At 39.5% G+C, this 26,767-nt stretch overlaps 1 protein-coding gene across 2 annotated transcripts in view; it reads left to right on the top strand.

Annotated features, from left to right (window-relative positions):
- The window catches only part of LOC139728840 (USP6 N-terminal-like protein), a 121,310-nt gene that overhangs the window by 52,909 nt on the left and 41,634 nt on the right, over window positions 1-26,767 (top strand). For both annotated transcript variants that reach the window (XM_071639777.1, XM_071639776.1), the window contains exons 3-6: window positions 1,147-1,220; window positions 3,155-3,240; window positions 3,746-3,788; window positions 26,447-26,527. In XM_071639777.1, the coding sequence (XP_071495878.1) occupies window positions 1,147-1,220; window positions 3,155-3,240; window positions 3,746-3,788; window positions 26,447-26,527 (284 nt within the window). The remainder of the gene's footprint in view (window positions 1-1,146; window positions 1,221-3,154; window positions 3,241-3,745; window positions 3,789-26,446; window positions 26,528-26,767) is intronic.

The following is a 26,767-nucleotide window of genomic DNA, read 5'->3' as shown; positions in this document are numbered from 1 at the left end:
TTTCATTGTAGCCTGTCTTTGTCACTATTCTAATTGTATTTTGGCCATAAAAAAACAGACAAACAAACAAACAAACAAAAACAAAAACAAAAAACACAAAAGGACAAAAAGCTGCACAAGCTGTGGTTGTGATGAAAGATTGCCTCATCATCAACGGCATGCGTTATATTTATATGCTATATAACGGCACTTCACAGAGTCATCAAATGCTGTAAAGGACTTTAATCTCTCAGGCTGACTTTTTGAAATATATTTGTACATCTGTATTTTTCATTGTAATATCCCTATTTTATCTTATTTTTTTTCCCCCTGAGGACTGAGGGATCTAAATTTGTCAGCAATTATGTGTGTAAACCATTAAGCGTTCATGTACATAGGTTACGATGTATGATGTATGTATTGTGAGTAGGATGCACATGGCAGTATGCATTGACAGTGGCTTCTTTTACATTTCTGGATGTTTAAAAATCTGCCAGCAATTTATTCCCAGTGTACATCACTGTGGGATGCACTGTGTGTATGTATGTATGTGGGTGTGTGTGTTTGTGTGTGCTGTTTTCTCATCACCAATTATTTGATTCTCAGTTCATACATGTATCTCTGGCACTTGACATCGTAGTGTGCATTAAAATGTCATGATGTAGATGTACTGGAATTTGAATTAATCATCATTCCGTGCAGTTTACCTCAGTAACCTTTAAAGTCATACTGAAAACTTTACAGCAGAAATTATCTTCTCAACATTATTAAATTGGCAGCTCCCAATTTTGCCGCATATTATATGTTGAAAAAGATTAGATAGAGCCAGTTGAATTCATTAAATCTTCACCAAATTATAAAAATCACAAACAAATTTTCTTCGTTGAGATATATACATTTTACATTAATCTTCTAAACTTTAAGTCTCTTTGGTATAGATTTAAAGCAATTCAAAGACTTTTGATAATCCTTCAATCAAAATGACCAACTGGATAAGACCAAAATACCCTGGTAGACATCAAATGAAAGAGACATTTTTTTTTGGGATCCAGTCTTATTAGTACTAACGATAAACAGTCAGAATTATGATGAAAAGATAACAGCACTATTAAAACCACATATCTGTGCTGATCATTATCTTCTTTTCTTTTCTACTTCTTATTCCAGCGGAAAGACACGAAATGGAAGCCCTGCAGAGGGCCCAGAAGGAACGCCATGACATCTGTCTGAAATACGACAAGGTGGGTGTCCAAAACAATGCAAGAATTCATTCATTTGAATGCAGATGCAGTATCCGCTGCATGCTGTAGTGTAAGGATTAGAACCAGCATTTATGGCTGTCGAGCGGAAGCTCGGTGGTCCAGTCCAGTGGGTGAGATGCTTGTCTGGTTAGTGGTAATCTGCAGATTGTGGGTTTGAATGCAACCCGAATACAGTATATCTACATGTATATGCTAAAGATTTTTTTTTTCCCTTTATCATGGCTTCTACTGAAACATTGAATAATCAGTGCTTGTTGTAAATATGTCGATGAAGGGCAGTTTGCCAATCAGTTGTAAGGTGAATGTCTTTATTGGTGGCTTGAGAATGCCTCAGCTGTGGTGCGAAAGAAGTATGATTTTATGTCTGCTTTGGGTGTTTTTTTTTTTCTCATCAAGAAATAAGAAAATATTGCAAACTAATTTTCATGCAGAGTATAGGCAATATCTTCAATTTTCAACCAACCGAAATATGCCTTCAAAATACGGTTTTGTGATACATCAGTATGTGTTTAGTTCTGCGGAGGTTAGCCGTTCTGCTTCAAACTCACTACATGACCCGATGCTGTGTTTGTCAGGCAACGGAAAAGAATATAACAACATTTTCACAAAATGACTTCAACTATAAAGACAAGATAATTCTGACCACTTTGCCTTTATAGATCCCTTTGTATGAAATCCCTTCTTAGTTATAGAATCGGCTAAAATGATGCAGATTTGTCATTTCTTTCTTCATTTAGTCATGAGGCCTATTACGACATAAAAGAATCTTCAGACAGAGACAACCTCAAGAAGAACAGAAAAGCATGTCACTTGTTGAAAATAGTTGAGACATACAATGGTATGTCTCGAGGCCAAAATTGTTTTGTTTTGTTTTGTGTGTATCACCACTGTCTACAAGGTCTCGGAGGAACCCACAGTTCTGTCAGTTTCCCCAGAAAAGTTTCATTTGTTTGGTAGGTCCCTAGATGGACTTCCTGTTTTTGATCTTTTTATTGGAAGAAAAGTTTAAAAAAGGAATTAGTCATGATTGCAAATGCATGTGTCTTCCGTGATAATTTTTTACTGATGTCAGCTTGAGATCACATGGTTTATGCAGGTGTCTGTTTGCATAGCATTAGCTTTAGTCATCCCTTAAAAAGACAAATACGGACTTCCCTGGTTGGCTCTTTCTTTATGCACACATTGTAAGTGAACTCAAATGACAAGAAATCATTTCAAATGAAAGTTTCTTCTTTGCTCTCATACAGTAGGTAGCATAGAACACCGAATAGAGGAGACATTTTAAAAATGCAAATTGTCCTTTATGGTCCTCCTTGTAGATTTTTGTTTTCTTTGATAACAGCTGTCCGTAATATTCTGTTGGCATGAGATATTGCATATCATAAAATGGATAAAATCTACACAAAAGACGATAATAAGTTGCGAATACTCAACATATATGTCTAAAATGTCATATTGCAACTTTTCTTTGACATATATATGCGTAAAGAAAGTTGTGTCATGAAATTACATTCTGCTTTAAAATATTAAGATAACCAAATGTCCTGTACCTGATTTTGTTTTATGTTGAGTGGAGAAAATCTTATATACAAGTCCCACATACCCACATTGATGGTGGCACTTGTGAGTATAATACATGGTCTTCAGTTGATTTCTCTTCTTTGATGTTGAATTGCGTGTATCTTGCAAGTGAGAATCAAGTGTATTTGGACATTTGAACACACACACGACAATTGTTAATGAATTAAAATCATTTTCTGTTTCTTTTAAAATGCGTCAAACTGAAGCAAAGTTGGGCTCTTCAGTTGAGGCACACAGACATTGATATGGCGTTACGTCATGCGCCGAGCCGGATAAGTCTTTGAAAAAGCAAGGGTGATGATATTCGTGTCTTGTGTGGTCTTTGTTGATAGGGAAGAGAAAAAGGAGCCCAGATAGACCCTTGGGAAGATGCCACCTACATCATCTACAAGGTCACCGACCGATACGGTTTCCTACAGTGAGTAACGGCGACACCTCTTTCTGACATGGTGTCTCAGATCTTCTCTTCTCGTCACATTTATTCTGTTAAAGGGGATCACCCCAAATATACATGTGGATTCAGTGAATGAATAAATATTAGTAAAACACATACAGTTAAGTTTGAGGAAAATAGAACAAAGCGTTCAAAAGTTATGAATTTGTATAGTTATAGTGAAATCTATGTGCCGGCATTGCAGGATAAAAAGACTACGTTTCTTGATGTCACAGTAGGGCAAAAACATAAAGAGAATTCAAAATATTTTCCTTTTTCTGGCATTAGGAAGGAGCACTTTACTTTTTTCTTTCAGAAGCCAGGGTTAATATTACTCGTAGCATACTTTGTATGTCAGTAGCAAGTCAAAGGAATGCTTACTTTTAAAAAAAAAAAAAAAGATTAATTTTGTGGAATGTTTTGTGGCAATGATTAAGATAAATTCATATTTTCATGATCTGCCTTAAAATGTGTTTCCTTCTGCCTGCAGTGAAAAGGAGCTACCTCCCAGTCCAGATGAAGAAGAGAGAAAGGTAAGGAAGATGGTACACATAATGTAGGCTTGTTTCCTGGCCATTGCTATGTCAGGCAAGGCACAATCATCTTCTCTAGACTGGCAGTAGCTACTCAGTGTCTATGACTGTTGAAAATTGTACCTCTACCATGGAGCGCACAATTTCATCTTTCAGATCACAGGAAGTTTTGCCTGCCGTAATCCTGATGCTGTCAGCCGACATTCTAAAACTAAAGAATGGACGGCAAAAACTGTACACACATTGTAGATTGTTATCATTTGCAGAGTAAGAGATCTGAAATAATACTGTCTGAACCTCAACAAAAGAGGGCAGTAGGCAACCTAGATGAGTCCATGGGAGTAGCTGAGGTGTGTGTTCCCTGGTAGCCAAAACGACTGTCAGTTTAGTGGATAAGTAGCCCATGTCTTTTAGCGGTTGATATGTCGTGTTTCATTTTCAGTGGGGAGAGTTATGATGGAGGGGAGATGGCTCGAAAGAAAAGTGAAAGGTTCATTTTGTTCCGTCAGTCCTTAGCACTGTACAACACTATGGCGAAGTGCATGTTGGCACAGCCTATGAGCGCTATGCTGCTGTCATGCAATGTATATACTGCAGAGAGTACCAACCTACAAGTTGAATGTTACTTTGGTCAGTTCCAACTTATCGCAAGCTGAGGAACTGTATATTGTGTAGAAAAGGAATCTAGAATTGCTGCCTCTTCCTTGCTGTAAAAATAAATAAATAAATGAAAAAAATAGTAATAATGAATAAGTACCCACCAAAATACAAATTATTGAACAGACAAACTGATGAATTGTAAGAATGAATACATTGCTTTTTGTGTTATGAAAACTTGCGCTGTTTGAGGGCTCCTGTAGCATTTATTAATTACAGGAAATCAATTATCAGCTGTCTACTTTTGCAAACTGGGTTGATGCTATGATCTGCAGCTCAAGGGGAACTTGGCATGTAGAATTCTTGGAATTGCTGGCCATGAAGTGCTGCAATGATTACAATGTTTTCAGCACTAGAGGGCAGCAGACTGGAAATTTCACAGTCTCCCTGTGCTGTGACTCAGTTGGGCTTCACACACACAGGGGGAAGGATACTGCTTTCAATCATTTTGTGACAGAGGAAGAAGTTTAGAAACTGTATTGTCTTTGACTATAGAGGGCAGTAGAGGAGGGTTTTTTCTGACTTAAAAAAAAAAAAAAAAAACGTGCATGAAGATTAAATTTGCCACAGGCTCATCAATTTAAATCAACAGATCAATGAATCCTATCATGTGAATAGATACACTTATCATGTGTATGCTACAGCATTCAGGTTTTAACCATGAAAAAAAAAGGAGTCAAGCGAACACACAAGCTCACACTCAATTTTGTTTAACACCTTACCAAGCAAGGTCTACTTTTATATACCACAAAGATATTCTTCAAAAATTCCCAAGAAGTGTCAATTGAGAGTAATAAGTTCTACAATTTTTATATGATGGTAATAAGATTTGCCATGACGCTCATTAACCTGATCCTTGAGCAACAATTATGGTCAGCAACATTTATGTTAAAGTAAAATTGCACTCACAGTGATAGCTGTGAATTATAGACATAATCCATTTGCCTTTTGTTCAACTTGAATCTTGTGTTATGGATATTAATAATCTTATCATATAAATGTCTGCATTTATTTTTAGAATATATTAATTTCTTTCCAAATAAATGTTTATGACTATCATTAATGGGTGAGGACATGAAGTATGATATGACTGAATTTCTAAGATCATTTGGTAATCATCAAGTTTCATGGGTTATTTTTGGAAGAAAAGTCCAATAGAGTGGTTGGTATATCTTAGGCTGAAATATAGATCATGTGTATCATGGGCTTAAGATAACATTCAACAGACCAAAACTGATCAATGTCAATTTCGGGGAAAATTGATAATATTTTCTGCACAGGTGACACCTGTTTACACTAATGATAAATATTAGCGTGGAGCTCATTGTTTACTTGGATATTTTAAGGTGTTCAACAACAGTTTTGGCCTCTATTATTGCCTTCGCCAAGGAAGGAGGCTATGTTTTCATCGGCATTGGTTTGTATGTTAGGCAGTTATAGTTTGTTTGTTTGTTGTTTGTTTGTCTGTGTGCAAAATAACTGAAAGATTGTGAACAGATTTGGATGAAACTTGCAGGAAAAGTTGATAATGACTCTAGGAACTGATGATTAAATTTTGGTAGCGATCCGGGAATTGTTATGGATCTTTGAAGGTTTGTTTTATCTTTTTGCAGATAGGGTCAATGAACTTTGGAGTTCGAGCTGCGCGTATTTGAGGTTTGCATATATGCGCTCTGCTCGGGGCCGGGGGAGGCTCCGTGCAGCTGGAAGCTGATGACGTTAACAAAGGCTGCTATCATGGGAAATTGGACAATTTTTAGCATATGTGTATGGCTGGGTGGGAATTAGCTGCTTGCCAGCGTTCTGCACTCTCAGAGCGCTTTTTTAGTTCTGTTTGTTTTAAACTGCTACCGAGAAAGAAGGAAGCTAGGTGCCAAGATGTTATGAGATCATCTGTCAGGTTTATGTGTGATATGAAGATTTCAAATCATCATCCCCATTCAGTTTCCTCTTGTAATGAATCAATCATCAGTCAATTTGATAGATTAATCTCTTCACCACACAGTAGTGCAGTATGTGTTCACTGTGCGCTTCATTGTATTGGAATACTTGTATGTGTAAATACCACATTAAAGGGTGTGTACAGTTCTGGTTGAGGTGAGGATTTAGCTTTTAACATTTTGCGAGATATTCAGAAACCACTCTATGAGATGTCAAAGAGCATGCAATTCTAAGGGGTATCAAAAGTTTATTTGATGAAAGTCGGTTTTGAAATGGCTGAGATATCCAAAGACAAGGTGAAACAAAGAGATCCTAATAAAATCCGTGGCCTGTCGCCTTTTAGTATCATCACTTTTTTTAATATCTCGGCCATTTGAAAACCAATTTTCATCAAATAAACGTTGAATCCTTCTTAAAATTACATGCTCTTTCATATTTCATAAGAGGTTTCTCATTATCTCACTTAGGAATGTTCAAAACATGAATCCCCACCTCAACCATTACTGTACAGTCCCTTTAAAAGAAGCAATTGGATTATGCTAAAGATGATATATTTATAAGGTGTCTCAAAGCAAGTATGGAACTTGCTGTAACCAGTTTAATGGTCCACTTATTCTGGATATCTATTTTCTCTATTGTTTAGTATATTTGTTTGTTAATAAGAATGAAATTGGGGCATGGAAAAAGTATGGAGGGAATATTCTAAGGCCTGAATTCAGCTGAATTGCAAGATAGCAGCTGTTCTTCTTTGAAGGTCCCCTGTTCATGCGGAGAAGCTCATTTGCGTGGTATGAAGGGGGCGATCCCCCAATATTTAGCCCCTCTGGGATGTACCCCAGGGTATCAATGGGTGAACTTTGTGGAATGGGACACCCTAGTCACGTAGGGGCTATCAAGCTCTCTCTTTCTGCATGAAAACACTGTGAGAATGCAATCTTCATGAGCACCGTCTTGCTTTTCCGTGGCCTGTAAGATGATAAATTCCGGCTGCACTGAGATGTGATAAAACTCACAGGGTGATGTGTGTGTGTTTGATACCTAAGACCTATATAGTCCCCTATCGTCACACCCAGTTCATGTGTGAATATGTTCTGTGATGATCCTCCGCTGATTCTGTTCCTTCGTACCCCTGCCCCCACAACCTCAAGAGTCTTGTCATGGGAACATTAATCTGTAATGCAACTACTCACAGCTCTGTGCCCGTGGCCAATGTGCAAGTTGTCTTTCAAATCCATACTTGAGGAGAATAAGATGAGCAGCTTTATGGCCGGACAGACAAAGAGAGATCGTAAAGATGCCGCACTAAAGGAGTTGTGCCCATGCACTTAACAGCGAAACTAGGTCATTCATGCATACAAAGCAAGCCACGCAATGAACCCCCTATGAGTTTACACAAGCGATTGTATCAAGTTCAACCGTGTGTGCCAGGACTCGAGAGACTCCCATGTGCCACTGTGTATCCTCATGGTAACTAGGTGGTTAAGAAGACTATATCCCAGCCCCGCCCCTCCCCCTTCCTTTGCCCCCCCCCCCCCCACACACACACAGTCTGCCATCACTTGTGAGATTTGTGTAAGCGTGTCAAGATCGGTGCACCCCGTCCGACGCTCTTGCAAAACCTTAAGGGATTCCGTTCCACCCCGGGCATGAGTCACAAGCTCGAAACTTGGGCAAGAAAGCGAGAGGAGATTTAAAGTAGACACAGAAAAGAGAGAACAAGAAGGATGAAAGCTCACATGTGAAATGTTAGACTTACCCTTACTCTCATTCCAATCTAGCACTAAGTTATGGAAGCTATAAATATAAAACTCTGATGATAAGTAGAAACTCCTTTGAAGTGAATGTTGCATATTTCATATGGTACTTTATTTGAAATCGTTTGTCATAAATGATAGAGGACTACAATGACACCTTTCGATGTCAAACTTTTCATGTCAAATGTACAGAGACTCCAACCCCAAGCACCTTCTGATCTGAAGATTCTCCCACCTGAAATCCCTAGTGAGTGGGAGACTCTATCTTGATGTGCGTGAAGCGTGAAGTTCTAGGATTCTAGATGCTCTGTCCGTGCTATCTAAGGCTTTATTTTTCAACATACGTTGACTCTAAGTTAAAAATCATTTCAAGTGGGAGACACAGAGCCAGGGCGGGAGAAATTAAATCTCAAGCGGGAGAACGGGAGATTTAGCAAAAATGGGCTTTCGGCGGGAGATCTCCCGTCGAAAACGGGAGAGTTGGAGTCTCTGAATGTAACATTCTCAAATGTAACAAGATTACACATGAAATTGTTAATAATGATATATCATTTTCAACTTTTGCTAATACTTTAAAAGTTGCTAGCAAAAGTAAAGTCTCAAGTAACTGCACTGGATTTGGGATTTCTCTGTCCATGGATTCCAATAGAGGTTGACTTTTACGCACAAATCAGATTTGCAGGACACCTCTGTGTGCCAGAAATGTAACATATGCAATGGATGTGAATCGGGCCCTAACGAGTTATCTCTTGATTGAATCGGCTAGGTGTATTGGAGCAGGTGTGCTTGTACCTTGCCTGAAAGCTAACTGTGCATGGTCCAAAGAACATGACACTTACACCCAGGTTTTAGCTCAACTGGCACGACTGGTTGATTTCTTTGTTTCATTAAAGTAGAAATAATGGTACGCTGTTTTGTGAAATTACTGATTTTTTTTAATTTTTTTTTTGCCAGTTGCTAATTATGTGTGGAAGAGACCAGAGTTTATGGGTATGAAACCTTTTTATGCTGTAGAGGACCAATCAAACGGTATTCCTTTTCTGAAGTGTTTTCCTCAGTGAATCTGTCGGTATTCTGTCGGTATGTATGGATATATGAAATTTAATTTTTTTTTTCTATATTCATATTTCAGGTTCATCTAATTCTTTCTTCCTTCAATTTCACCTTGGAAAGGCAGTGGTCTGCAGTTCAGTGATTGAGCTCTGGTCACTAAACTCTTGCTCTTGGTCTTGATATTGCATAATACCTATAATGATTTTAAAAACGGGGCATTAAGTCTTTGACAATCATATAGTGTTAAACCTGCATGGGGTTGTCTGGCTGATTTTGGTAAAAAATGGTCCTTAAATGTTCACAGTTGTGGAAAAAAAAATGTCACAAAAGGTAGGGTCTGGAATGGAGAAAGGTGGGAAAGGGGGTAATCTACCTCTACCCCCCCATTCCTAAGTGAAGTAAAGGTAAACAGAAGCCAAAGCATTCAGAGGCGTTGTCGTCAGTGACAGTGAAAGTGATGACATTAAAGGTCAGCATGAGTGTCAAATCGTCAGACGCTGGTGATGGTCTGCTGTACCTTCTGAATGTGCTCCTCTTTTGTTTTTTCTTTTTCTGTATTTTTCCCCCTTTTGCTTCACAACATTCCCAGGTAGGAGTTGGCTCTTGTCCCCCTCTCACACTCGGCTGCAAGCACCATGCGACCGACTCTGTCATCGAACTGCCCCCCTCCTCTGACTCAATTGTTGAAAGATCAAACTCTCAATAACCCTGATTTCTTTTTCTTGTTTCTTTTTCTTTTCTTTTTTTACTATCTCTCTTTTGTTCTTTTAAGGAGGTCATCAGTCAGTGCAGATCTTTGCTTTCCAACAAAACCAGTAACATTGTCTGTGGTCAATGCCATGTTTCTGGAGAATAGTTTCATGTTTTTCAAAGGAGTATGGTGATATCCCCTGGAGGCAAAGAACTGGAAGAATAGATAGAAATATGAGAGTAGATTGGTGGGTGCAGAAAGGGCTAGGTAGATGGGGTGTATTTCATTTTTAAAGTGCAATCAGTGGGGGGGGGGGCATTTTATGTTAAGGTGTAAAGGTCAACATAATGTAAAAGTTGGGTGGGGGTTTTTTTTGCATGCAGATATTTTTTTTTCTTCTTTTGTGAATGAGGAGGTCACAGACATTTCGCAAAATGTTGCTTTCGTGATTTTGACACCTTTGCTGTTGTAGGTGCACTAATGCCTGTCTGTTCACTCTGCAGATTTAATGCAATCAAGACCAGGTGTGCGATGTTTTCTTGGCCCAACAGTGATTCGCGAGATTCACGAAAATAACAGCTTTTACAGTACATGATGACGGCTACTGTTCAAATGTAGAAATATCACATAGAACCTTCTGTGTGTGTGTGTGCAGGGTGGTCCACAACTTGAAATTTTAGCATGTTGCAGGGGGAAAAAAGTGATATTGCGCATGAAAGTATGTGCGCGAAGCGCACATCACGAGCGCGAAGCGCGAAGTCCCTTGCGGCCGGGGTCCAGGGCCCGCTTAAGGGCCCTGGAAGCTCTGGGGTTCTAGATGCTCTCTGGTGCTATCTTAGCCTTATTTTGAACACTTTGATCACCATGATCACTCTGCAATGCCAGGATAAAAATCATTAATATTTGAAAAATTATGTTTAATTGTTTGATTATGACATAAGATTTTAAATTGTTCTTGAAATGTTAATATATCGTCCTACTCCTTACTCATAAGACCTTTTGAATATATCTTGAATAGATATACTCCTCAATGGGGATGCTATGATAAATGACAAGGACATCTTGAACTTGTACTACAGTACAGCACACTGACTGTCTTTAATATTATTTACTTTCAGTTTCACCAGGGAGGAGCCACCTCCCTGGTTTCACATTGAAATGCCAAGATAACTGTGTACTCACAAAGTAGATGAGATGAGTGTAGAAAAGTGAGAACTGCACTTTTGCAGCCTACTGGTAAACAGACGTTTAGTTAACTTGAATGACATTTAACAAAAACTCAGATCTAGATAATTCTATCCACAATAAGCCTTTCCAGAGAGAAATTAGATTTCCAAAGTACAGAGCTGCCAACCTTTGGAAGCAAAAATTAGTACTCAGCAGCTGCAAAATTCGTATTTTCCCACCAGAATTCATATTTTTTCAATCTCCTTTTTTTTTCTTTTTTGCTATTTTGAATTAAACTTGTCAACTTATGAGGCCTACAGGCTCTAAACATAACGTTATGACACATGCCGAAGGATCGAGCTGGTCACCAGCACGATAAAGATGCCAAACTACGCAATGTTCAGCGTTGATTGATTGCTTTCTCGCAATGAATGTGTACAAGTGCAAGTACAACTGTATGTACCTCCAAAAACTTGCTGGGCTGATTATGGAAGCTTCCACTATCTAGCAGGGGACGGGGAATGCTTTCATCTTCTCAAGAGAGCTTCTGTGTGAGCGGATGCAAAACTCTGTTCTGTGTTTCCAATTATTGTTTACTATTTAAACATAATCATGCGTTGTTTTCAGGCTTTTTTATTTTATTGGATTTTAAATATCAGTATTTTCAGAAGTATTCCAATTCCTTTTCCCCTGACTGGAATCGGAAATTCTGCTATAACGATGATCGCAAAATGCCGCGCTGTGTGTGGAAGGGCCGATGCAAACACGTGGCTTCACGTTCAAAATGAAATGGTGCTAGACGGGTTCTCCAGCACTTACCGAAACTTAGTTTTCACTTTAAAGGAATGCGCCATGTGCTCGATCCTGCCTGTAAGAGGTTACTGCAAGTTCGATGGATCGAATGCGCCATAGCTGAGCTGAGCTGAATGGCTTGTTTACGGTAAACATGCAGTTTACGTTCGATACGAAGAAATCATTACGCCTTTCACGAGAGAAAAACACACAAAACAAACAAACAAACAAACAAACAAACAAAATACACCCACGAACGAATGTTGATAGCCAAAACTTTGAAAAGTAATAAGCAGTTTTGATGAGCGTGAACTGGAATTAATTGTCATTACACGTTGTATTAAACCAGGTGATGACTGCATCTCACTGGACCTACAATTGTACTCGTAGTGAATTTGTCTGGTCATACGAGACCTTTAATTCATGTATTTCTGTGATTGCATTTTTAATTGACTGAATAATCAATCCTTTTTTTATTGTTCAGGGAACATTAGATATTCGATCAAGTACACTATAATCGACTGTTCGATGTTTCCTACTATGCGCCAAAAGAAAGGCTATAGAAATAGAATCATGATATCTTTGCAATGATTCCTTTAATTCAACTAATGAGCTGGTTCTTCGATCGATATTTCCAGGATATTTACACGCTGTTTATTCCAGTGCGCGCATTCTTTCGTCTGGCACGCACCTGGGTGTGGCACCTGCTTTTGTGGAAATTTCCACAAGGGAGAGGGGTGGGGTGTCAAGTTTCTTCTAGCCGAAGAGACTGCATACACGATCTCTTCGCTTTTATTTATTGTCATTCGTGCTTTCCCCTTATTCTTTGCTGATATTGAACATTTAGATTGAACTTTACGAAGGTTGCTATAGCACGTGGTTCTTTTTGTTGTGAGGTGTATGTAATTTCTTTTTTTATCATTCTTGAGAGGGGAAAGGAGAGTAAGGGGGAAAGAAGAGTAAGAGGGAAAGGGAAATAAACAAACGTCACGTACGCTCAGCATTCACAGGAATCCGTCTTTTTACACCAGTCACCAGCATAGTTATCATCATCACCATCAGACATCACTCAAGATCATTTTAGCCTTTTCCTATCAACATTAAGAAACACGCATAGGCCCTAATCCCTCGAGATAAATACCTAGGAAAATAAATAACAAATACAAAGTATCAACACCTCCCAACAACACAAACATTTTTATTTAGAAAATACAACAAACAGCACATCGAAGCGGCTGCTGGGATCAAACTCCGAGCTCCGTCGCTTCGATTCGAAAAAGTATTGCAGCGAAGCGGAGAAATCGCCGTTACAAAAATAACAGTGCGAGACACGGAATTACGTTTAATTACTTCAAAGTATAAAGGGAACGGATAAAGTGATATAAAAGGGAAGAAATCGTACCAAACGAGGTGCGAGAAACGACAGAAATTAGTTTAGTAGTAAACTTAGGCCCTAGCAAAATTTTGCAGCACCGAAAGCTACGCGAAAATGAATACACATTGGAAACTCGGTATTGCGACGAGATCCTTGGGATAAATTCAACTTCGGCGCTCGAGTAAAATCTAACTTACTAAAGGTTCAAATGGAACGCATGGCTTTTTAGAGAAAAACTAACCCGCTGAATCTACCAAAAAAAAAAAGATTAAACAATTTGCATTTGCTTACTCCATCGTTCGTTTTTGTTTTTGATTTTTTTTTAACGAAAGATGGAGGTAATTTTCTCTCTGCGGCAATGCTTTGAACGCATCTAATTTTGCGTAATTGCTATTGCCGATGGCAAGCTTCCTATAGAATTGATACGAATCCTTTCAAATATACGAAACAAAGTCTAAGAAAAAATCCTGGATATCCTGACGTTGAATTCCAGTGGTATCATAAATCCTTCTCACTACCAAAATTTAATCATCTGTTCCTTGCGCCATTTTACCAACCAACCGTTCCTGAAATTTCATCCTAATCTGTTCCCAACTTTTGACCTATTTTGCGAATAGAGAGACAGACAGGCAGACAAACGAACAGACAAACCAAAGCAGCAAAAAAAAAATATATATATATATAAAATACAACCTTTGGCGAAGGGGGGCATGCATTTCATATCGTTTGTTTTTGCGTAACCCGACAACAAGCGTGACAACAAGCGAGCACGTGTCAGCCTTCCTCAGCCTCCCTCGGCCTCCGACCCTCTCTTTCCGTCCTCTCTCTCCCTCTCACATGCATACAGGCGGCTGTCTGTGCCGCTGCATAGGTGTTACTTCACACAAATTGCTGTGTGTGTGGATCCCGAATCAGAGCGCAATCCCATAGCATACACATGTGAGCAGGGAGGTGAGGGAGATAGTGAGCAAGTGTGTGATGTGGTGTTGTGCGAGACTGTTGTACTGATAGCTTGTTGTTGAGCCGCGTTGTTGTGTTGTGATCGGTGCGGTGACTGTGGATAAACTTTTGGCGCTTGTAAACTGCTGCTCCTTTCAACAAGGAGCACTCTCGTAAGTCATTTGCGAGTTAGTTACTTTTAGCATGTCGCAGTTTTATTGGCATGGCGCTTAGAATGTCGCAAGTTTTGAAGGATGTCGCGCAAAAATTTTAGCATGTCGCAGCGACATGCTAAAACCCCTCGTGGACCTCACTGTGTGTGTGTGTGTGTGTGTGTGTGTGTGTTTGTGTGTTTGTGTGTGTTTGTGTGTTTGTGTGTGAGGGGCATAGGGCAGGGAAGGAAAGAAGGTGGTTTAGGGATGCTACAAGATGCTGACCTGATTGCATAAAATCACCATTTTCGGCTGCAGTGGATTTTTAGGGATATGGGGTAGTGACCAAGGAGGTTTAATCCGAATTGTCACACTATTTCTAGAGATGAGGACCAGGGAAGTTTCCACCTGTATATGAGAGGGTGCTAGGATGTTCGGGGTGAAATGCCAGCATGCAGTTAATGGGGAAGGGAAAGGGGTGGCAGGGGATGTTGGTTTGATGGGCTGGGTCAGGAAGGCCTATGTCTCTCTGGCTTGCTGAAGCCCACCACGCGCTACACAATCAGACTTCTTGCGCAACTCTTGAGGCAAGCTGGTTGCACAACCTATCGCATGACTCGACACTGCATGCACACTATACGATCAGAGCCCTGTTGCGTGCAAAGTTGCAATCAACATAAGTCAGAAAATTAAACATACCTCAGGTGTCAGCCAGTCAGAATTGATTATTCAGAGATTTATGTTTGATTTTTTTGACTTATGTTTGATCTCAGCTTTTATGTGACAGGGCCCAGACCACATAGCTACGCTTACAACTGTACTGGCGTCAGTACATTTATACATATACTGTAGCATGATTGGCTGAGAGTTCCACGACCGGTCATGAAAATTTGACATGTCAATTTGACATGTCAATTCTTCACGACTGGCTTTGTGACCCAGTCGCACAACTGAAAACTGGCATGGCTGGTGACGTCTCACTTCCAGTTGCTAGCTCGTACAATCTGTGAATTGGGCACAGTCGTTTAGTTTGCAGTGGGTTTTCGTTCGTTCGTTTTGTATTTATTTTGCTTCTCAAATCAAGTCAAATAAAAAATGAATTACATCAATGTGACAAATTTAAACAAAACATTTAACCAAATGACAAAGGAGCAACACAAAAGTGCAGTTTATACTATGTGCATAACAAAAATCTTTGTAAAACATTTATAGTTACATATAATACAAATAAGGCAGTACTTGTGATTCAATAAAGAAGCAGGAGACCGTTTTTAGAAGATAGTTTCTGTTTTTATAGTTTTCAATAGTTTTCTGTTTTAATTTCTATTGATACCTCTTTGTGGTAGCCCCTCTAGAGAACATGAAATGTCAACAGAAAACAAACAAACAAACAAACAAACACTTGTGACTAGGGCAGAAGTCTCAAATTCAAGATATTGTCCATTGCTAATCTGCAGCATTTTGATACTACATCTCATCTTTTTCTTATATCATTCTTTTATATTTTTAACATTGATAATAATTCAAATAGTGATAAATAAATAGTAATGATGATGAGTGTAATAGTGATAAAGGTAATAATGATGTCAGTGATGATAATGTTAGTAATTACTATGTTAATCATTATGATTTTCATTATTAGCAGTAGTAGTACTGTCATATGTATGTATGAGAAACCATTGAAAACTAATGATAATAGCAAATCCAACAAAATGTCATTCTTGTCTCTTGTTTTCTGGAAAAATAAGCTAATAAATCAAGTTTTTTAAAAAAAGGTATACATATATTCAAGTTGATTTATATATACATAAATCAATTTAGTATATAAAACAAATATATATATTATATTTATATATTCAAGTTGATATATATATTTAGTAGGGGTTTTAAAGTTGTAACATATCAGTATCATTTTTACTAAAAAACAGAAGTCAAGGTAAGGCCCATTTGGTACCCACATGCTGCATTATAGCCTACTCTGTCATGAACACCTGCACTGCGGTCTGTGTCAAATGTGTGAGCTCTTGAGGGTTTTGAGCCAAGTGACACATAAGAACACCGTCAAATGCACTGCTTTTGGGAGCAAGGTCCCCGAATCATGGAGCAATATTGAGGTTGACTAAGCGTACACCTCGTCTGGCCGGCTTCTGCGGCAGCATTTGCAAACAAGAAGAGACATATAAAGGGTCGTGACGAATCGGACGGACTCGGAACGCCGTTTTTTTCAGAGCCATTTCAAAATATCCCAACAGGATGTCATTGAGGACAAGTTTGATATGTGGGACAGTTCAGAAAAATACTGAGTCGCCATTGCCGGGGCTCTTCCGTCGCCTCACCCAGTACAGTTTCTGATCCCGATTTGCCCTGTTCCCAATTGGGATCGGGAGCATTGTTGTGCCCTTGCGTGTAATCTCCAGCCAAATGCTGACGTCTGCTCTTGTAGCCAGTGGTGGTGTGTTGTAACAAGTTCAGATTGAAGACTGAAAATGATTCTAGGTAGTTGCCCTCTTGATCGAAGAATTAATCTGGATTGAGGATTGTATGTTATCTTAAATTGTTTTTGTTATTATAAGTCTTAAGAACTGTGATCATGTAAAGTAGCAAATCACAGTGGTCCACAATGGGGAGCAGAGTGGGCTTTAACTCTTTCGGCACTGGAGGTGATTTTTTTTAAATACAATCCCTATAGCATATCAAGATACTAAAGTAGTAGGTGCCAAGATGGTTACTGTCTAGAAAAAATGTCTTTCTCTTTTGAATCTCACTATTAAAAAGAGGAAATAAATTGTATTACTATATGACTTTGAACAAGATGGTCAGATTTTGAGATAGGATATGTATGCATTGTATGAGTCACCTTATTTCTGACAGTGAAACAGCTTGTATAAAAACAAGCTGTTAATTGATAAGATCCTCCAATGAGCAGGTTGTGGCAAATTACATGCAGCCTGACATCATCTTTAGTGTGTGGGACTATGCATCATTTCATGATGTAAATGGACCTGTGAGATTCAAAGCTGCTTGTATGTTGGCATTTCTTCATGAATGCTGAAGCAGAGAGCATTGATCATTCACTGAGTTTACTGAAAATATTAATTTAGTTGACGCAAATGGTCCCGCTGAAGTGAACTTGTCCTTTGTCTGTACTCTGATGAAAATACTAATTGTCCTTCATATATTTTTTTTTTTATAGAGTGGGGGGGGAGGAGCAGAAGCTGGCAATTATACATTCAAGCATTTACAAATAAATTACTGGAATATGACTTCAAGAATATGGCTTCATTTATGTGTAAGTTTCTAGAATATGTATGTTCTAATTCTTTCAAAAGAGGAAGAACGATAGAAAAGTAAAACAGTAGATGAAGAAGGAGGAAAAAGGAATATTTTAGATGATATACATAACTTTAGCCAACTTTAAGTGGCTCCTAACCTCCAGCCAGAAAGGAACTGACAGGTCCTGCCTTAACTGAGCAAGGCAAGCTTGTTGGCTCACTAGCCAGCAAATCAGCGTCTAGCTTCCTCGCCTGTTGCTTGACAGCTCTTACACAGTTCATAGTCTATTGGAAACAGACCCTTGTTGAAAATTGGGCCTGTCAGCAAACATACATCTTGATATCCCCCCGCCCCCATGTCCACTGCATAAATCTAGGGGACAGTTCATTATCATGAATCGCCCATGAAGACACATTCCACCCCCTCCCCTCCCTCAACCTTGCACTTCCCTTCCCCCTGACAGATTAAAATGCCAGAGGTTTCAAGCTGATCTCTGACATTTAGAGAATAGTTTATGCCAGTTATTCATGAGGCAGTTACTGATCATAGCCTTTGTGGACATCTTGTCACATAGTAGACTTTCCACAGTCTTGACCTTGTTGTGTGTGGATTAACTCATTATTGCTGAAAACAGTAGAGCTCCACAATGTGTACTATAGTGTGAAAGGAGATCGAGCATCAGAACAGGGATCCACTGCTGATTTGGAGGCTGAATAGGGTCTGAGTGTGGAGGCTGAATAGGGTCTGAGTATGGAGGCTGAATAGGGTCTGAGTATGGAGACTACTAGGAGCTGATTTTAAGCGTGCCCTCAGTATCGGAATATTGTGTAATGAGTGAAAGAGGAGGTTGGATCTGATCTAGTTGTAAGCCTGTCAGGTCTCAGAGGGAGAAGACTTGACTGCCAGCGTGAATGTTGCTGCTGCTGCCCCTGTGAGCCTGCTGTGGAAAAGCGTCGCTTCGCCAAACCTATCATCTTTACAGATTCCTCCAATCTTGGAGCTGCGGGATTCCCTCGTCTATCTATCGTGTGGAGTAGATACATATCCAGGGCATCCATCTATCGCTCAGTATATCATACAGTGTTCCCAGAGGATCTAGAATTGAGACTCCCAGTCGGTTTCAGCTGGCTATCTGAGATAGCTGCGTTTATTCCCCCCCCCCCCCCCAACAATTTACTTTGAAAAAGTCTAATGCAGTCATTGTAGATACTGGTCTAACATCTGACTTTGTATCTTTGTCCTGCCCTAATACACATTGATAAACAGTCTGCATTGTCGACAGAAGGATTCCATTATAATTACATGGAGAAGTACTACTTGTGTTACCTATGTGGCATGAACGATCAGAATCCACATTTTGATGTATCATTCTGTTTGGAGAAACAGTTTGACACGATCAAGTTGACATTTGATAATGAATAGATTTTGTCATCGGCAGTCGCTGATTGGTCACTGTCCCACCGTCACCCGTGCAGGATTGCACGCCATTCAATACCGTCTGCTCTGTGACTCTCAACATTCATTCATCCAGGGACGACAATTCATCGCTCCGTGCCAAGGAGCTTCAAATCCACCGAGGAGTCGTCGTGCGTCGATGTGTTTTTGTCTGTCGGCTGACAGTTGAGGACATTTACAATCTACATGCCTGTTGCCAAGTTTGGACTTCAAAAACAATTCGCGGGCCAGCCATTTTGTGACATTTGTGTTTCATGATCAGAGTCGGCCACAACTGCACTCTTGATGTCATACACAAATGTCCGGCTTCCGGAGGAACTGCTGTGAAGTTCAACAACAGTTGCTAGTAGTTGGGCTGCTTGACTTCTCTTCTCTTTCTGATGTAGATTTCATTTGGTGAACTTCCTTCAAGGAAATTTTAGTGATAAGTTTCCTTTTTGTATTCTCCGTCTGTGGAAAAGGACAGTTTCATTGCATCGTCAAGGTCTACTTTTGGCAGAGTTGTCCAAGCTTCAAAGACGTTGACATCCTCCCAAGGAAGTCAATTTTGTGGTGTGAAGGGAAGATGACTTTGGGAGCAGGTGATGGTGCAGTTAGCAGCTAGACGTCGCAGGCCTTTTCTGTCGGGTCACAAGAGATATTGTGCAATATATATGTGTCTTTTTGAGTGAGGAGAACAGACTCAAAATATTATTTTTATTCGCCAGGGGCTGGCCACTGTGCCTGAGGTAGACTCTGTGCCAAGTTATTTTTAGGGCGGGTAGCGGTACACGGTGCATCGTGTATGATACAAACTGCACATCGATTTGAAGCACCCCATAGATAGATGTATGTTCATTCTGTGTAGATGACTGGAAAGCCCATAGCAAAGAGCAGAGCATCGTCCCCTCTGTAGAGCATCTGCAGAACGGGAATCAGAGGGTAGGGGGGTTGTTGGACGCGGAGGAAACTTTTCCTAATCAGTGCCCCGGAAAGTGGCACTTTGTGGTCTGTTAGAGGGCTCTGGCGCCTCAAATTAGAGAATACTGGGAACCATTCGTCCTGGACTTCCCCTGCCGACATGGTCAACATGCCGTCACTGCACCTCCTGTATCAGAAGGAGACGCAGCGCTCCTACAAAGTTTGTAAGGTAATGGCCATCAATTCACCCCCACCTCCGCCCCCAGGTGCTTGTTTCCCCCTCCTTCCCAATCCCACCTGTCTCCTGAAGTCTCCTTCATTTCAAGTTTTCCAGCAATTTTTTTTTTCTTTAGGCTGTATCCTCCTTATCACCTCATCGTACAGAACCTTTAACTTCCCCTGAACTATAATTCTGCTTTGTCCATGTAAAGCTATTTCTAAATTTTCCCATCTCTCTCTCTCTCTCTAAAAAGGAATGGTACAGTAGGGACTATATTCTTTCACATGTTTCATATATTTCATCCTATGTGGGATATCAACTTCGCTGTGTTTATTACTGAAATAATAACCCCTTTAAGTTATATCAATATTGGTGTTTTGTACAAAACTGGTGTCATCCAATTCATGCCATCACTGCTTGAATGTTTAAAGGATTACTCGTATCTACCTCCCTGCCCCCCCCTTCCCCCTCCCTCCATCTCTCTACCATTTTCTCTCCCCTCTTTCCATCTGCACTCTGCAATCATGTTCCATCCTCCAGTCTCCCCCTAATTTCTTTTCCTGTCCTATTTTCAATATTTTCCTCTGTCTTTTTCAACTCATCTCTTCCTTTTTTAAAACATTTTCTTGCCTGCAAATTTCATCCCATCAGATGTTTTTGCAAAGGGTCCCCCATATTTTTGTGCGTTTCTCTGTCATGAGATGACCTTGGCGTGCATGTTCATGCTCTGCAAATTTTGCTCTTGATGCATTTATACGGATGGATGAAGTTTATATCTGCCCTATTTTGTTCTCTATTTTTACCTTGTGGTGCTCATGTGATTTTATATTTCAGTATTTGCTCAGATAAGCTCATCTTTGCTAGGTTTTGACGTGGACACACGCACAAAAAAAGGGGGGCAAGGAATTGAGAAAGCACAGTTGCCTTTTTATTCTTTTCTGCACGCAAAGTATTACACTTAAAAACATGAATTTTTCTACTGTATATGTGTGGGTTTTGTTTTGGTTTGGTTTGGTTGTTTGTTTTTTTTTTTGGGGGGGGGAGGGTTGGTGTAAATTTTGTGAGTCGATTGTGTAAAATTCTCAACCTCCCATAAAACAAATGCACTCTACATCATAATCCGAGGGGAGGAATCACAAAATTTTCCTCTGGAAAGGGAAAATGCTCATTTCTCATTCAGACATTATCATCCTCAATTATAAATTCAATCACTTACGAATTTTGCAAATTCCAATTCATAAAATAATATACAAAAAAAAAAAATGCACGGCATATACAGTGCTTGATGCAGGCAAATGCCAATTTGTTCATCAGTCAAGTAAAGAAAAATGAATGGTTTAAGCAAATCCCAACAAATGTGTGACAGAACAGCCTACTTTCAATATTCTGTAAAATGACTTTTAATGGCTACAGTGTTCCGCCACCAGTAGACCAAATCACAAATTATACAAATGCATTTTTCTAGTCTCCCTCTTTTCAATGTCTAATTATGAAATACCTAAAGTCATCAAACTTGCTCATATTTGCACACATTATATCTGATTCTCTTACCTCCGCAACTGCAGTACTTACCAGTATGCATTTCCCCATTTTCTTCTAGAAAAAGCAAGCATGAGCAAGGGTCACTTTTATATTTTTGTGTTCTCTTTCTTAGTTATATGAGCTTTAGAAAAAGAAATATTTTGTGCTTGTTTGTGTGTGTGTGTGCATACTTTATCTCTTAGCATGTCAGCATCCAAACTGTGTTTTGACGAGATGGTTTTGTGATAAGCCGTGGTTGCGAGGTCCCTGTCTGACGCAGTCACACTTGACCAGTGATGGTTATCAGCTGATGCGTGCCTCGTCTCGATGGAAGTCTCAGGAATCTCAAAGCTCCATTACGGTTTTGGATTACAAAGCCTGAACACAAAACAAACAAACAAACGAATAAACAAAAAATGTATAGATAATAGAATGGGGAAACCGAAGTTGTCGATGATGGAAATTATCCTTTGTTCTGAATGATGGCAATTAAGGAAATTTAATATTCACTAATAAAAAAAAATTTAAAAAAATTGCTAGGGACCACATCTGCTAAAAAACATTGATGACTGATGCTTTGTTAAATTGCCATGGTTACCCATCCCTGACACAATGATTACATATCTCATATATTTACCAGATGTCACTTTTTCTTTCTTTCTTTTTTTTTTTATACTTAGTAACTTTTTTGGTTAAGACTTTAATATTTTGTTGTATGATTGTGAAGAAGACAACACAAACAATTTTTTGGGGGGGCCATTTTTCTCTTGTTTTTCAAACTATACCCTGGCTTGAAATCTTCCCTGAAAAGGAAAAAGAAATATAGAAAAGAAGACAACGCCCCCTTTTCTAGATATTGTGCAAAAAGGAAAAGTGCCTTCTTCCTGCCCACCCCCCCCCCTTATATATATCGTTCGTTGGATATTGATACAGAATCTACCCTGGGAATTGTGTATAGTGTATCATATAATGTACTCAGGGATCTCATTTGTGTGTTATATCTGTTTAATGACCCAAAAATGAGGGTATCGTATGCGGTATCTTTGATTTTTATTTCTTGGCACCAATGGGCTGTGTGGTATGAAGTGATATCGCATCATAGAGCACTCCACCAGGTCTATCTCTGAATATATCACAAGCCAGCCTCATCAAGTAGCAATCTTTTGGGAATGGGCGAGAAGGCTGCGACTCTTTGAAATGCATACGCGCGAGTGTTCCTCAAACGACTTATTCCCAAACATTTTTGGAGTGTGGAATTGGCGGACTAGTGAGCTTATGTTACATTGATTTTCTCAAGGGTAATATCCTATGCCACTGATGTCATCGCGAGAAGAAAAAAAAAAGTCAGCAAAGTTGCAAATGTTGGTGAAGCTACTGAAATGTTGGGCTACAATGTAGATTGTCCAATTATCATTTTGATGAGTCCAAAACAAAAGTTACATGGATATCTTTATTCCATCATGATGACACGCAGGTCACAATAACTCTTTCCCCCCTTTTTTTTGTGCATAAATGACATTGTACTTTCGAGAGTTATATTTTAGTTGTTGAACACATTATCAACAGGTGGACATTAATTCGCTATTCTGGATATATGATTCTTTCTTTTTTTTCTAGTAGAAGCTTGTACATTCTTTCTTTTTTTTTTGCAACTTAGGAGGTTTTCTGTGTGAATATGGATATGAAATGTTTCCAGTGATATGAATGGAATATCACTAGAATCTAGTGAAATACTCTAGATCTTACGCCATTCTTGGATTCACTGTCTAGGCCATTGACTATTATGTTTTCTGCTATTAAGTACCATGTTTTAGCATGAATAAAAAAAACACAGACATTAGTATAATGTCTTATGAATAGATTTTCAATGATAGTATGCTTGCAGGTTTATTGCAATTTCATTTTTTTTTCTAGAGGTTAGAGATGATTCATGTGTAACCTCCTCCCCGTCGGAGCACACATTTGTCTATGTTCTTCTTAAATGCACTGCAACTCACCTCATGAAACAAATGCTGCCAACATGCCAATGTTGTATAACGTTCTGGCAGTCCTGTGTGACGTTCCGCTCTCGTGTGATAGCGAGAGAGCATTACTTGTGACAAGTGCAGTATCTTCGATGCTTACCTCTGTTTCCGTGATTCAGCGGCCAGCTAGGGGGGCAGGTGTTCTTCACCGAAGGCTCACCCCGCCACGAACCCCTGGATAGGTCTCGTTGAAGCAGTAATTGGTGGCCGATCTTGGCTCGAGAGCCAATACTGACGATCTGTGAGATAAGTGGATGGAGAGCTGAGAAAAGATGATGGCAACAGGTTGCTTCAATTGAGGAAAAACAACCCCCCCCCCCCAAAAAAAAAAGATGCTAGTTAAGTCAACATTCCTAAGTGATTTCTTGTTCTTACATGATATTGTAATGATTCGATCTTAGCTCTAAAGTGTGTGTCATCATCACTGTCATGAACATTTGGCACTTGTTCTGTTTTTCTGTGCAAGCTGGCAGCGGTAGTGTTTTTACAGCCATATGCCAATTCAGTTTAGTGATGTGTGTGTTGGTCACATAGTCAGTGGCAGATCTAGAGGGGGGTGCACCGGGCCCGTGCCCCCTCTTTATTTTTTGTTAAAACAAAAGAAAAAAAAAATAGGGCGTGCGCCCCCCTTTAATTTTGTAAAGGCGCCTCCCCTTTACGGAATTCCTTGATCCGCCCCTGATAGATAACCATATTTCGTTGCTGTCACTTCTAATGGGAAATATAGACAGCCGTTAGGTGTAATGTTGTGAAACAGAGACAAAACATGGCTTTGCTCCACCGCAGAGAATACATGTGCAAAGTAATGTGGGACTAAGCTAAATCTGATCATTGTGGATGTACAGCACAGTTCCATCCGTGTGATGTTAGTGTGTGTTTGTGTGTTTTCTTTTCAGCCCACAGAAATGAGAGGGACTGCAAAATATGTTTCTGTTGCTAGGGATTACACTGCTATATTCATTGACTGCATGAACAAACTATGATTTATCATCTGGAATTATGATTAGAAAGACGATGAACTGATTCATGGGTGCTGCAACAAGGTTAATACATGCCAATTGCTGCTTCCTGGCTGTAGGTTTGCAGAGCTTTCTGTAAATTGATATTCTTATCTGTGAAACAACTCCCTCCCGCATCACCCCCCCCCCCCCCCCCCCCAAAAAAAAAAGAAAAAAAAAAGAAAAAAAAGAATTTAAGTTATCATAATTATCAAGGTTTTACATAGATTTAATCATTGTTAGTGTTATTATGTAACATTTTTGTATCCCAATCTGTTTTTAATGTACTTCTGTCTTGGGAATCACAGTCCTCAAGCCACTGGCTTTTTCATGGTTTCCTCGACATTTGACTATTGTACAAAATATTGGCTATATTGCTTTTATGAAATCAATAAATTGAATTGAATGGAATTGATTAAGTGATTCTTCCTGGAGCAATTTCATGACCCATAAACAGTATGTCACTCCTTTTATGAATAATGGAATCTCTAGTAGGAGTGATTTGAAAGCTGGATGGCATTTTTTTTTTATTTGCTGTGAGTAGTTTGCAGAATATTCATTACCATACATAATATGTATGCTATGTGTATGTCCACATAGAAGCTTGTATGTCTACGTAGGAGCCAGATCCAATTGTGATTCAGTCATAAGTAGTTTGCAGCACTTTGTTGCACTTTCTCGCACTTTCTCAAACTCCTTATTGTCTGCACCTGGAGCGTGTTGCAGCCAAAAACCGAAGCCCGCGACGCAATCCAATCTTTGTACGTGCATGGCAACCACCTGCTGGCAGCGGCCATGGATAGATCAGCGTAAGGACGCCATGTTTGTAGGGAATTGATAACTGCATGTACTGTCATAAGATGGGCGGAGGTTACTCATTACGGTGTCCCTGGTTTTCTTTTCACACTACACCTGGTGGACAGGGATTCCTTTGAACCACGTTGCAGCTGCAGGTTAGGAGGATCAGCTTCGACTGACTCTTTCTTCTAACAATGGCAAAAGTGACAGGAAGAGATGCAACACAGTACAGACGATGAAATCTGTGTTGTTGTTGTTGCTGTTGTTGTTCTTATTATTATTTGTTGTTGTTGTTGCACATCTGTAGACATGAGGCATTGTTGTTGGGGATTCCCACATATGTTCTCCAAGCTGAGGGTTATGCTTGTTCTGGTGTCTTCTGAAATGGGTGACACGACATTTGCTTTTGCGATAATTGCTTCGGTCTTATTTTCTACAGGTACTTTGCGAGGGTTGTGATGGGGTTTTAGGTTTAGTTCGATGTGTAGATCAGGATCTGGGTTAATGTTGTGTTTGTTGGTAAAATTTAAGTTTGGCAAAGGGTGCGGATATTTTATGGGAGTAAGTGTTGCAGGAGCAAATGTCATGGAATCTCTGAAGTGAAAACAAGCTCATAATGTCCTTCATTTTGTAATAGTAGTCAACTTTTCAAGCAGATTTTGCCAAAAAGTCTGAAATGCTTGAAAAGGAAAAGCAGACCCTCACCCATTCCCCATCCCCCGAAAGATGAGAAAATTGTTGAACTTTATGATGTTCTGAAATTTCAGGACACAGTCATATGGATCAAGCATTCTGCAAATTGTAATAAACTTGCTGGTATCAATGTGGTCGAGTTGTAATGTCGATTGCCATGAACCAAATTTGAAAGTGTTTGTCATGTTTCTTCTCATCGCATCTTTTTTTACCTTCTCTCTCTCGTTTTCTCCATGTCTTTTCTGTGTGACACAGGCCAAAGAGCTGGAGGTAGAGAGAACACAAAAATGGCTGAAGATGGTCAAAAACTGGAAGCGGTACTACCCCAGCGAAAAGGTACAGTACACACTAGAGTTACGTCATAGAGGAAATTTTGGAAGTGTACTTTCACTTACATAATAGGAGTCATTTTGTTCTGCAGACTATTGAAAATCTAGATTTGGCAAACCACTGCCACCTTCCCCCCTGTTGATTATATTTGATCTGCGTTGGTGTATAGATTTTTGAATGATTAAATCCCCTGCGCAATGTTCTTGGATGAAAACAATCCCTACACCCAGTGGTTTGTGTGTGATC

The sequence above is a fragment of the Diadema antillarum genome, unplaced genomic scaffold (genome assembly GCF_040938485.1).
Source record: "Diadema antillarum isolate AM-2024a unplaced genomic scaffold, OU_Dant_1.0 seq00000203_RagTag, whole genome shotgun sequence".
Taxonomy (NCBI): Eukaryota; Metazoa; Echinodermata; class Echinoidea; order Diadematoida; family Diadematidae; genus Diadema; species Diadema antillarum.
Note: the sequence above shows the minus strand (reverse complement) of the source record. Positions and strands in the feature narration are given on the sequence as shown.